At 44.0% G+C, this 13,496-nt stretch overlaps 1 protein-coding gene across 1 annotated transcript in view; it reads left to right on the plus strand.

The window, feature by feature from the left end:
• LOC132998688 (transcription factor 4-like) overlaps positions 1-13,496 on the plus strand; it is a 161,534-nt gene that overhangs the window by 126,164 nt on the left and 21,874 nt on the right. The window contains exons 10-12 of the mRNA XM_061068421.1: positions 9,158-9,263; positions 9,376-9,521; positions 10,092-10,245. Of these exons, the coding sequence (XP_060924404.1) occupies positions 9,158-9,263; positions 9,376-9,521; positions 10,092-10,245 (406 nt within the window). The remainder of the gene's footprint in view (positions 1-9,157; positions 9,264-9,375; positions 9,522-10,091; positions 10,246-13,496) is intronic.

Here is a 13,496-nt window from a genome sequence, read left to right on the forward strand (position 1 = left end):
GTTCAGAGTTAATTGCTCTTACACACACTCATGTGTTTAATGCATTTTCAAGCCTCTTAACCGAAGCTCAACCATCACAACCAAGTGACTAACTCAAAACTAAACCTGATTCTAACCCGAACCCGAGTGTTGACCCTCAAACAAGCCCTGGACAAAGTGAGGACCCTCAAAAATGTCCTCACTCCATAAGGGTCCTCACAAGTATACAAGTACACACACACACACACAGCCTTAGAGTTAATTCAGGGTAATTTGTGGTCAATTAAAGTTGTGCGACTTCACTGGCTGTCTGAGTCTTTGATGTTGTGGCTCCTACTGAGACCAGACGCCATCTTGAATTCATTAGCAGCCTCAGTGTAAACAGACCTCAGCCGGACGGCTTCTTCTTCCTCTTCTGCTGCTTCTCCACTTTATTTAACTAATTTGTTGATTTCATTTTACTCTTTCATTTGCAGTTTCCCTCCTTTTCTTTATTATTTTACTCGACTCGCAGCGTCTTGATCTCATTTGCTTTTGTTATTTGCAGCTTCTTTCTTTCTTCACTTCAATTCACTCAACTTGTCTTTGTCCTTTCTGCTTCTTTTTTGTTTCAGTTTCACCTTTGTTTGTTCCTCTTCTTTCAATCTGTTTTAAACTCAAAAAGTTGCAGAATAGAAAAGGTATTAATCTTTGTCATAAGCTTGAACGCAGCTTTATTACACCTGCTCGTTCAGAACCACAGTTGTAGTTCAGAAGGAATCACAGACGTGTCAGTGCACAGGGGTGAGGGCAGCGCCGACGGGTTACCATGACCACGAGCCCTGGACGCCACCGCAGCCGTGACCACATGCAAACAGTGTGCAAGTTCACTGCATTGTGTCCTCGTGCAACTTTTAACTACACAACACATCACTGAGAAATTATATTCAACATTTTGTCATGTGACCAGGACAGGAAGCGTCAGATACAGTCTCAATGGTGGAGATGGTCATATGTTCTTAAAGCCAATTTGCATTTTACTGGTTGTTTACTTTACCTGCAGGGATTTGACTGGTAAATGTTCATATTGTGTTTTCTTTATTTTCGTTTCCTAATTTGGTGAATCCACTCTGTTCCTCTCTGTGTGATTCACGACTGTTTCCAGCCATGAAGTGAGTCAGGTTGAAAACACACTCTGTGTCTGGCCACGTTTTCTTCTTCCTGGAATCCATCGTTACGGGAACTTAGCAAATGCATAAAACATCCGAGAGGGTTGGTCGAGAGGTTAGAGACGAGCTGAAGCTGATTCAGCAGATTGAGTCAGAACGACAGGAGTCAAGAAGAAGAGAGGAAGAACTGGGCTGGTGAGGATGGAGTGAATAATGGATAAACAGTCTGGAGAGGAAAGGAGAGGAAACAAGAGGAGGAGAGGACAGGAGAGGAGAGGAGAGGAGAGGAAACAAGAGGAGGAGAGGACAGGAGAGGAGGAAAGGAAACAAGTGGATAGGAAAGGAGCGGAAGACAGATGGAAAAACTGATCCTTCATTAGAAGTAATGAAAACATAATCTATGAAATAAGTTGTGTGTCTGTGTGTGTTTGTGTCTGTGTGTAACAGTGAGTAGCCGTGATTCACCTTTTTTCTCCACACACACTTTAATCTTCTCCTGATCTCAGCTACACACTCCTATCACACACACACACACACTTTTATAATGTAAAATAAAATCACAGCCGCTAACACTCTCATGTGTCAAAGATCCCCCCCCACACACACACACACTCTCTCTCTCTTTGTCCGCCCCCCAGTGGTTTCTGTCTGAGTAACTCGACCCCCCTTCAGTCACAGGTGCACCACGCTAAGACGCACACACACACACACACAGACACACACACACACACACACACACACACACGCTGAGTCCACTTGTCTTCACATAGGGGGCTCTAATCAAGCCACAGGAAGCCTGAGCTCCACAGGGAGTGTGTGTGAGTGTGCGTGTGTGCATGTGTGTGAGTGTGTGTGTGTTTGTGTGTTCGTGCGTGTGGTGTGTGTCTCTGCGAGTGTGTGTGTTCAGTTACAAGTGACTTGAAGAATGTGTTTCGGTCCATGAAACTCACTGTGAGTGTGTGAAGGCTCCGCATGTTTTCAATTACACACAAGTGGTTTTGCAGGTGTGTGTGTGTGTGTGTGTGTGTGTTGGTGTGTGTCTGTGTGTGTCGCTCTCTCTCTTTCTATCATCACTGATTTTAATTAATTTTCTCCAATTTTTTTATATTTCATGATTTTAAAAAGTTTTGAAGTTTACTAGTGAAAATCTGAAACTCTCGGATTCTTCTCGTCTCATTTGTTTTCTTTCACTTTTTACTTTAATTTAATCATCTTAATTAATCTTTGTGTTTTCTCTCTCTCTCATTTTCTCTCTCTCTCTGCTTCTGTTGCTTCCCTCCCTCCATTCACTCTTTCTCTCCCTCCCTCTTTCCTAATCTCTCTCTCCGTACCGCATCATATGGAGTCAATTAGGCAACCATGCTCCAAACTCTGCATGTGTGCGTGTCTGTGTGTGTGTCTGTGTGTGTGTGTGTGTGTGTACATCTGCTTCACATTAGTGCAATTGCAGGTTGGTAGAATAAAGGGCTCGGAGGTGGTGGGTGGGATTTCCTTCCGCTTTCACACACACACACGCACGCACACAGTTCCCCCCCCCATGTGTTTTGAATCAGGAGCGTAATTAACCTTCTGAGGATTCGGGGGCCGCGACTCAGATCTCCGCTATAAAAATACATCTAAAAAACAGAACCCCCCCAAAAAGTATGTTTGATCCGTCTGCGGCACGTTTGATTCACTTTCCCGCGCCGGCCTCTGGATCGGCGCTCGCAGCCCGGCGCCATGAATCGAAAGGGGAGGAGCCAAATCCAGTGGACGGACCAGAGACTGTGAATAAAGATGGACGACGTGTCTCCACTTCCTCCCAAATTAAGCCAAAATGCTACTGTTATGGGCGCTGCCATCTTACGCCGATGATGTCCTTCGTAACTAATTAAAACCAAAGTTGTCACAATCAGGAACGCTTGGACAGCCAGCCACTAGGGGGCGATCAGGACAATTTGGCTTCACTTTTGTGTCGTCCATCTTCATCCACAGTCCACGGTGTGAACCAGCGGTACTTTTGCCACTAGAGGTCGCCCATCAGTAAAACGTAACCATGGCTTGTTACCATAGTTTGTAAATAAAGATTAACGACATGTCTCCACCTCCGCAAACTATAAAAAAACGGAGCCAAATATTCCAGATACCAACACCGCCATTTTGTGCCTATTACGTATTTTAGGCAGCGTTAATTAACTGTACTGCAACTAGCCACTAGGGGGAGATTCAGATGAACTGGCTTCACTTGGCGTCATGTCGTACGTCTTTATTTAGAGTCTATGGGACGGACCGATGGATGCTAGCGATGATTTCTGTGTCTCGCTGTGAGCAACAAATCCTCACGTTTGACGTGATGGACGACTTCAGTTCATCATGAATTGTTTACATCGACTCTCGGCTCCGGCAGCGTTTCTGTGTGAAGGTGAATAAAGACGATGAAAGGGAAACCAGCCAGTTAGAAAGGAGAGAGGACGGAGAGAGAGAGAGGGAGAGAGAGGGAGAGAGAGGGAGAGAGAGGGAGAGAGAGAGAAACAAAGAGGGGAAAAATTGGACAGGCACAGGTGCAGCCGACTGTGTGTGTGTGTGTATGTGTGCGTTTGTGAGTGTGAGTCTGTCAAGAGGTTTCGTGACTGCTCCTTTGAGTGTTCACATTCCAGCACATCTGCTTTGGATGAAGCGTGGTAAACTGTGTGTGTGTGTGTGTGTGTGTGTGTGAGTGTGTATGTGCGTATGTGTGTGTTAGAGAGAGAAATGAGGCAGGAACATTTTTCTCTCATTGAGCAAAATGCTGATTTGTCTTTCGCTCCCTTTTCTGAAGACGTGTGTTGTAGAAGACAAATCTTCCAGAGACGTCATCATGAATCTCGTCCTTGGTTTTTTAAATTTAAATGTTTTTCCTCCTCTGGTTTGTTTCCAAGTGGAGAGAATGAAGAGCAGGACCTTTCATTGCATTTGACCTGGAAGTGAATCATGAACTTAACCTTCTCAGTGATATCCGTCTGCTTCCAGTGAGTCCCCATGTGCTGCTGCAACCATGAGTAACGTTTATTACCAATTAATAACCAGTTTGTATTAAATGAACTTGGTAAATAGTAAGATCTGCCTCTGGAAAAGATATAAACATACAGTTTTTTGTTTTTGGATTCGACCCCTTGATTCCAAGGAAGACGACTTCCACCACTTTCAGATTCCAACAACTGTTAGAAGGATGCTATAAAATCGGGTTCAGAGATTCATGGTCCCCAGAGGCTGGATCCCAGCGACTCTTCTTCTCTTCTCCCGTACGACCTCAATAATGTGGTATAGAAAGAAATGTCTCATTTTGAATCTTGAGGAAGAGCTGTTATAGCACACGTAGCATCGCCATCAGGTCGAGATTAGCTTCTAATCCGTGTGTCGTCATAGCTACTGAGGAAGAGGAGGAGGAAGAACAGAAAGAACTCCTTCTTCTCTTCCTCACATCCGTCCTTCCTGTCCTCGGTCCGGAGGAGACGTAGAAGTCGAACAGATGCTCCACACATTTGGAAACAATATCTTGGGGGGGGGGGGGGGGAAGCATCAAACACTGAACAAAGCCAAGAAGTTTCCCTCTTCGTCTTTTCTTCCTTCATCTGCTCTCTCTCTCTCCATTTTCTCCCCTTCGTTTCCGTCCACTGTCGTTTTATCTCCTTCCAACTTGTAGCACTTTTCGTTCTATTTATTGTTTTTTTACATTTTTCTGTCTCACAAACCCCCCCCCCCCACACGGTAGACCGGTTAGAACCGGAACTCTGAGGAGGAAATCGAGTTCCTCTCAGTGTCGTGTTCACTGGACATCTTCCCACATTCCATTCTTCTCTTTCGTTCCTCCTGCAATGATTCGTTTGTCATTTCATTTGTTATTGAGTTAGAGCGCAAACGTTGTTGGATCAAAAGCAACTTAAGGCTGCGTCAATATTCAAAACCAGAACGATCTAAACCGGAACCGGCTGTGGTTCTGAAGTTATTCGTTGCAGGAGCTTGAAAAACTTTAGTGTGGACAGCAGGTGTAACCATAGCAACGGTGATGTCAAGCGTAGACCTAGTAGAGTGGAAGCGAGCGGCCTGATCAAAACGTTCCTTATTAATCGTGTTTGTCTGTGAAATCAGAAAAATCTGTTTTCAGTTGAAAGCATCTTTATTTTCTTGAGTTGTTGCCGTGGTGACGCACGGCAAAGCTTTGATGAAATTTGTGATTTTTCGTTTTCGGCACCATCACATCGCATTGGGGTTCCCAGTTCGTTGTAGCTCTAATTGCACTGTTTCAATTATGATTTGCCACAAGTGGATCATAACGAGAACCAGTTTGACAGGATCCAGTTCATCAAGAGCTGGTTAAGATGTGTGTTACTGGTAAATGCACACAAATCATTTCCCACACCTTGTTGGACTGGTTGTGTGTTTATGGTGAAACGATAATTTTCACACACAGCGAGTGTTTGACCCAAAGAGATTAAATCCAGAAGTGAAACAAGTTGTGTAATAAATCTTCATGCAGGTTTTCGATTGGACGTGAACTGGTTTTTACTGAGGTTCAGATTATTGTTCTCTGGTTTGTGGATTCAGAGTCCGAGAGAAACGACAACACAAGGTTTCTCTGATTAGCTCAAGGTCGGCTTGTAACTGTGGGAACACTGGTACTGTGTGTGTGTGTGTGTGTGTGTCTGTGTGTGTGTGTGTGTGTGTGTGTTTTACAGTCTGCAGGAAGTGAGTTTGTTATTGTGTCTCTCTACATTCTTCAGTCTTGAACACACTCTGCACCTGTTTCTGTCCGTCTGAAACACACACACACACACTTAGACACACACACTTAGACACACATTCTCACACACACACTTAGACACACACACACACTCACAAATCAGCGTCTTTCGTCACCAGTCTAACATCGAATGGGAAAATCTGCCGGCACGACATGAGACATAAATCTGAATATTTTCACACAAGTATGTGTGTTTTTCTGCACCTCTGCACGTGTGTGTGTTTGTGTGTGACTGTGTGTCTCTGTGTGTATACGTGTGTGTTTTCTTGTACAGGCTTTGGGTCAATAAATGTGGTTTTATGATCAGAGCACTAAGTCAGTTCTCAGAGGGGAAGTAGAGGAGGAGGAGGAAGTTTGAGGGAATTTTAGTACGACTAATGACATCTACAGACGCGTGTGTGAGTCTGTGTGTGTGTGTGTGTGTGTGTGTGAGTCTGTGTGTGTGTGTGTTCAAGAGAGAGAGAGAGCAAGGTGCACAGTGAGAACGTAGAGACCTTTCACAATTTTTTAGATTAAACGTATGATTGCGTATTAGCATTTGTTTAATTGCACGTTGTTGTGTGTGTTGGTGTGTGTGTGTGTACATGTGTCTGTGTGTGTCTGTGTGTGTTTCCTGACCTCAGACGCTCATTCCCACAGTTCCCAGCATCCCTTGCTCCTCAGACGTCCTGATTGTTGTGGCGTTTATGGCTGTGTGGGCACTTTTTTTCCACCACCGGTGGTTTTCAGGAAGTAAACCGAGTCGACACCAGACGTCGTTCTGGAAACACAAACTTCAGCTTCACTTACACACTCACGACTCGGCCAGGAAACGTGTTGAACACATGGAGAGAGATCCAAGTCTTCAGCAGCGGATTGAAGAACCCAACCTGTGTCGTAACTCTCAGTCACATTGGCCTTTAATTTACCTCAATATTGACTTTTTTTTTGTTGTTTTTTTGTATTCTTTATTTTTTTTGACTGTTGCTTACATCAGCCCAAGGGCAATTTTCTTTCTTCTGCTGTCAACCTTTTTCAAAATTGGGTAACTTTGTACATTTTGGGAGAGGTACAGTGCGTACATGTAGACAATAATCACAGATCAGTAGAGAAAAAAAAAAAAAAAAAAAGAATAACAACAAGCCGAATAAAAAATCAACAACGTGAAGCAACGCAACATTACAGGGTCATTCATTCAATACTTCCACAAAGTCTGGCCTTAGGGGTTTTACATATCTCACCCATTTGCTCCATTATTGGATGAACACAGTTTTTTGAAGACGAAGGGAGAAAGTAATCCTTTCCATGACATAACTGTTATTTACTTTATCTATCCACTCCTCTATCGTGGGCTCAGGAAGCAGCCAGCGCCATGTGAGCCCTTATTTTTACAGGCGGTTATTAGTATGCCAATCATATATTTATCTGGGCGCCTTGTTTGAAAATCAACATTTCCCAAAAATAATGCTGTAAATTGCAGGGGCAGGTCAGTATTAAGAATGTTTTTTAGATTTATTGTTTTTTTAACCATTTCTTGTTCAAATTTGCTGAAATTTCCCCGAGTTTCAAAGTGAAGATCATGTAAAACCACGGGAGAGGAGAGTTGTGGTTCTCACCTGCAGCTCATGAGACTTTTCCCAGTTCAGCTGATCCCTGGTTTCCTCTCCTCCTCATCAGAGGGTCTCGCTCGGCCTCCGGGGGGGCGCTCACTGAAGGGAGGGGGTGGAGAGGGGGGGAGGGGGGCAGTGTTATCAGCTTATGACTCGGATCCTCACACCTGCTCACTTGGATATTTGCAGGAGTTTCTCCGAGGCCTGGTTCCTCCTCTGTCTCGTTGGGTCCTGGATATCTTTAACTTTAAAAAAGCGTCGGACAATAACACAGCTGGAAATCCGTCCACCCCCCCCCCCACACCCCCCCACCCCTGCCCCTCCCCTTCATAAGTTAAAGCTTCATCAAACCAAAAGGCTTTTAGGGATCTGAGGGGAAAACTTTGAGGTTTTGTGTTTGACAGAAAGAGTTTTAGGCTGTTTTCTGGTTTTAATAATTTCTCCGAGGGGGGGTGGGAAGTGAGATGATTTTTTTTTTTTTTAATGCCCTCAAGTCGTCTCTCTCTCTCTCTCTCTCTCTCTTTCATTTCTTCTGTCTGCGCTTCATCATCAGATGTTTGCTCCACATCTGGAATCCGTCCGTATGCAAATGCTCCGAAGTTACAACATCAAGACGTGTCTTTTTTTATGGGGACGGAGGTAGATTAGGTGTAGCTGTGGAGTGTGTGTCTGTGTGTGTGTGTGTGTGTGTGTGTGTGTGTGTGTGTGTGTGTGTGTGTGTGTGTGTGTGAGGTGGGGGGGGATCGTTTCATGTGAATTAGTGGGGGAGATAGGGGCGAGAGAAGAGCGCTTTCAACAGCTGTTCCACGGTTTGCGTCATGCAGTGCGAGCTAGCGTCATGGCTGAGTGTTCGCACGCTATGCACACACACAGACACGCAAACACACACACACAGACACACACAGACACACACAGACACACACACAGACACACACTCTCTGAGGCATGCTGCGGGGACCCCCCAGCCAGAGGCATGACCAAACACAGGCATTGTGTTCCCTTTGTTCCAGAGGAGGAGCGTCACCTGCTCTGATGACAGGCCGCTGCCCCCCCGCCTCACGTTTTACTCTTCGTCTGTTTCGTGATGAAGACGAGTCGCTCGCACGTCACCAGACGAGTCCGAGTGAGAGGAGACGAGTTGTTCCACATGTTGTATAGTGAGGGCAGGAAGGGGGAGGGGCCTGTAGGTGTAACCGATGTGGTTACCATGGTTACTTCTGTATGTAGTTTGACAGCTCACTGACAAACTTCAATACATTTACATTTTTCAAAATTAAACATAATGTTTGTGACTTTGATCTTTCTTTTGAACAAAAGTTTTAAATAGTTCCGATTTACAAAATAATTTCGTATGTATATAAATATATCTTTTTAGATATTTGTATTAATATGTATATAAAAAAATCTAAAATTCTATAAGTTTATAGATTTAAATGCCTAGTTTTGTAGTTATAAAAGTAATAGAATAATTAATTAAGTCTTATAAATAAGTCAAAACTCTTAGTTTTTTGGGGGGTCAACATTTATATTGTCTTTGAAATTCTGATTCAAAGACGAGTGATGGTTCAGGAAGTGATTTATTCTCTGTGATTCAGCCTCAGAGGAAACTGGTCTGTTTGTGTGTGTGAGTATTTTATTGTGAAAACCCTGTGACTGACGTGTGTGTTTGTGTTGTGTTGCAGGTGTACGCACCGTCTGCCAGCACGGCCGACTACAACCGGGACTCACCGGGCTACCCCTCCTCCAAACCCCCCAGCGCCGGCTTCCCCAGCCCCTTCTTCATGCCAGGTACTCACATGCACTCCTCCATCACGTGCACTCCACCACGTGCACTCCATCACATGCACTCCAGTCGTAAATGAACCTGAACCCGTCTCACACGTGTCTGTGTTTCCTTCAGACGGTCACAGTGGAGATCCATGGAGCAGCAGCAGCAGCAGCATGGGCCAGCAAGGTTACCACGGCAGCATGCTGGGGGCGGGGAACTCCGCCCACGGCCCCTCCCAGAGCTCCTCCTACTGCGGGATCCACCCTCATGACAGACTGGTGAGCAGAGCTGTCAATAAAACACTGTACAGGGACTTCATAAGAATAAGGATTAACACACCACCAGGTCACAATATTCCAATATTGACGATAAATGTGTCAAAAAGTAATAAGTTCAACACAAAAAGTTTTTATTAACCTGAACTGACAAAACGATTACTCAGGGAAATGTAGATGTGGTTTTTCAGACCAGTGACGGGAAACCAGTCTGATAATTAAAGCCCATGTAAGTGGATTTATGGTAATTGGTTATTAAAGCTTATTGAATTTAAACGTTGTGGCCACAAACCTGGTGAACTCATCACTTAATAAGCAACACACATCTGTTGAATCCACCAGCGGTCAGTGATACAGTAGGAACTAAGGGTTGTGTAGATGTGTGTTTCCACAGATCGGGACTCGGCTGCGTTGTGGTTTCTGTTCTGACTGTAAATCTGTCCCGGGTCGTTAAATGTTAAAACTAATACGAGTTCTGTGTAATCACTCAAAGATTCACATGTATCCTTGCTGCCTTTTTATGTTTCCTCCCTCCTTACGCGATGCTTCCTGTTTGTCGCCCCCTGTCTGCAGAGTTACCCCTCGCACTCGTCTGCAGACCTCAGCTCCAGCCTTCCTCCCATGTCCAGCTTCCACCGGGGGGGAGGGAGCGGCGGCGGGGGCGGGGGCAATCACTACAGCACCGCCTCCTGCACCGCCTCCACCAACGGCACAGAAAGCATCATGGGTAAGACTCCAGCGTGTGTTTGTGCTCTGCTCGCTGCTGAGCGTGATGGTTGGCGTTTGGCGACGGAGAGAAGTCATCTGCTGTCAATCAGCAGGGGGGAGGAGCTAATCACGTTAGAGCCGATGTCATTAATTAAGCGAAGGAGGAAAAACATCTCTTTCATTTGTGACATTCCAAGTTTAATGACGTTCAGACAGACTGAACTGGAAGCAACCCGCCTCTCCTGTAATCTGATTGGACAGGAGAGAACCACAGGGATGTCACATGATCACTGAAACGACCCTGAGATCAAGACGCTGCAAGAAGCTTCAGTTCGGTTTCAACAAGTGATGCAGATATGAATTCACTTTTAAAAGGTTTTCATGCAAATGTTTGAAAGCTCTAATGTTCAGAAAACACTTTCCTCAGCCTGTTGCTGCAGCTCCTCTCTTCAGCCTCTGTCTCAAACACCTGGTTGGAGCTCCTGTCTCTTTAAGACTCATGTTTCGACTCATCCTTCAGATTCCACGTGTGATTGAGTCAAACTCATCGATTGAAAGACAACGTCAGCTCCAGCATGTTTTTTACTTCCTGTCACAAAACCAGTTATGAATGTTCCTGCTGGAATTAGACCCACATGATGGAAACCAGTTCAGTGTCAGAGGAGAAAGCAGCCAGTCAGAGAACTGAGAGAAACACTTGTCCTCCATTTTGGCTCAACCTGGACATCCCTGACGCACACACACACACGCAGACACACACAAACACACAGCGTGCCATATGGACCCCTTGCTTCGAGTCCCGTAGAGCAAATAGAACAGCAATAAGAAACAGATTTAAAGTTTGTTTTCATGGGAAGACATCTCCAACATTCCACACAGAGATCACACACACACACACACACACACACAGACACACACATGAGCCGGAGCATATGAGTGTAAACACAAGACGAACCTAATAAAAAACATGACGCTGTTGTTTAAATATAAACATATGACAGACGTGTGTGTGTGCACATGAACACTCAAACACAGATTCTGTGTGTTTACGAATCCGATTCTGCACCAAACAAGCCACAGAGAAGCATCTGTGGTCGGAGCTCATGTCAGTTACACTGGATTCTAAAGCTGATCAGCGTCTCAGAAGGAAAACACATGAGAAGGTCCAGATACCAGAAAGAGAAGATGCTCAGTGAGAGCAGAGGAAGCTTCTGTCCGTCTGTGTCGTCCTCTGAGAGTTCAGGGACGGAATCGACCAAACAGGAAGTGCAGCCGATAGAGAGACGAACACAGGACACGACAAAGAGCAGAACTTGTTGTGAAGAGACTTTCTGAGTTTGTAAGAAACTTTGTTCACGACGCAAAGTCTGGATGATTAAATACAGATGATAAAAAGGCTCAAATACACCTGTTTTCAACCTGTTTTTATGTTCTGTGATCACTAGAGCTGCCACTAACAACTATTTTTCTATCGATTAATCGGTCGACTATTTTATCGATTAGTCAGTTAATCTAAACGATTAATTTTCCTCCAAAAAAATCGAATTGACGATTTCATTTCAGTTAATTTTCAACAAACTGCATGTCATCGTATAATGCAGCACAAAACAAAATGTAAACAAAGGCTCAAATATTAAAGTACAAAACTGTAGGTTTAAAACTGTAGGTTTAAACTAGCAACTCCAACGTGATAAAAATAAATCTAAAGAGGGCTTATAAGTTGAGTCATCAGTGCAACTCAAAAAGATATCAAAGTTTTAACCCCTTATCAAAATAAAAAAGTTAGGTCTGCATATTAAACAAAGTGCAACATGTTTAAAGTGTAAGAAACAGTGGTGTCCAGCTCCAAATCCGACTCAAACGTCAGTTAGACATGTGTGTTGTAATCTATATTTACAGTCTGTGGTTGTAATGTAAGAATGTCAGCATGTCCACATGTTCTGGACTCAGGCTTTACTGAGGTAAAAACAATAGAAAACGGTTAAAAAGCAAGGACATATATAAAAACTACAAAGTATCAGAGATAAGAAGAGATTAAAAACAAGATAATACATTTAAAAAGGATAAAACCTGTTGCTGACCTCTGACCTTCCTCATCACAGATCTAAAACCAGCTTCTATGAGGACGACTGTCACGTCTAAGTAGATTTAGTCGTAAAGTTTGATGTGAATATTACCTAAAGCTCCTATTTTATGAAATACACCTGTTTTCAACCTGTTTTTATGTTCTGTGATCACACTGGGAAAATGCACATTTTAAAACAGAGTTACAAGAAAACTGAAGTAAAAACAATAGAAAACGGTTAAAAAGCAATTTGAAGATCACAGAACATATATAAAAACTACAAAGAGTTAGAGATAAGAAGAGATTCAAAACAAGATAATACATTTAAAAAGGATAAAACCTGTTGCTGACCTCTGACCTTCCTCATCACAGATATAAAACCAGCTTCTATGAGGACGACTGTCACGTTTCAGCAGATTTAGTCGTAAAGTTTGATGTGAATATTACCTGAAGCTCCTATTTTATGAAAGACACCTTTGCTGCCACGTGATTGGCTCGTTCAGTTACTGCAGGTGTTCCTGAGGAAGGGGGGGGCGTGTAACGAGTGCGTCATGTGGAATAAGGACACAGGAAACAGGAAGTGCGGTGCAGAGGTATCTGGACATTTCAGAGAATATTAAAAAAATAGATTGATTTTTTTCTCTGAAGAGACACAGACAGAAAAAAAAACAGGAAAAATCTGTTTCATCTCCTCAGTGACCCCCCCCCCCCCCCCCCTAAGCTCTCATTTATGAAAAAGATTTTCTCCTGCATATGTTCTAAATTATGCATCAAGTCGGGATCTGAAGTGCGTGTGTGTGTGTCTGTGTGTGTGTGTGTGTGTGTGTGTAGCAGTAATCCCTTGGATGCTTTACTAGGCCAGTGGTGTGGCGTGAGTGAGACATGAGGCTTTAACCCCGAAACATATGCTGCTTCCTGCCTCTCTCTCTCTCTCTCTCTCTCTCTCTCTCTCTCTCTCTCTCTCTCTCTAACTGCTTAAAGAAGTCCAGTCCTGCCAATCGATGTAATGGGTTCATTTTCCATAAAAGGATCTGTTATGTGTGTGTGTGTGTCTTTGTGTGTGTGTGTGTGTCTTTGTGTGTGTCGGTGTGTGTGGGTGTTTGTGTGTGCGTCTAACTTGTGTGTGCGAGCGTAAACTTTCCATCTGGGATCTGCTATCAGGAGGGATGAGGGAGGGAGGATATCACAGTCTCTCTCTCAGCGTG

The sequence above is a fragment of the Limanda limanda genome, chromosome 1 (genome assembly GCF_963576545.1).
Source record: "Limanda limanda chromosome 1, fLimLim1.1, whole genome shotgun sequence".
NCBI lineage: Eukaryota > Metazoa > Chordata > Actinopteri > Pleuronectiformes > Pleuronectidae > Limanda > Limanda limanda.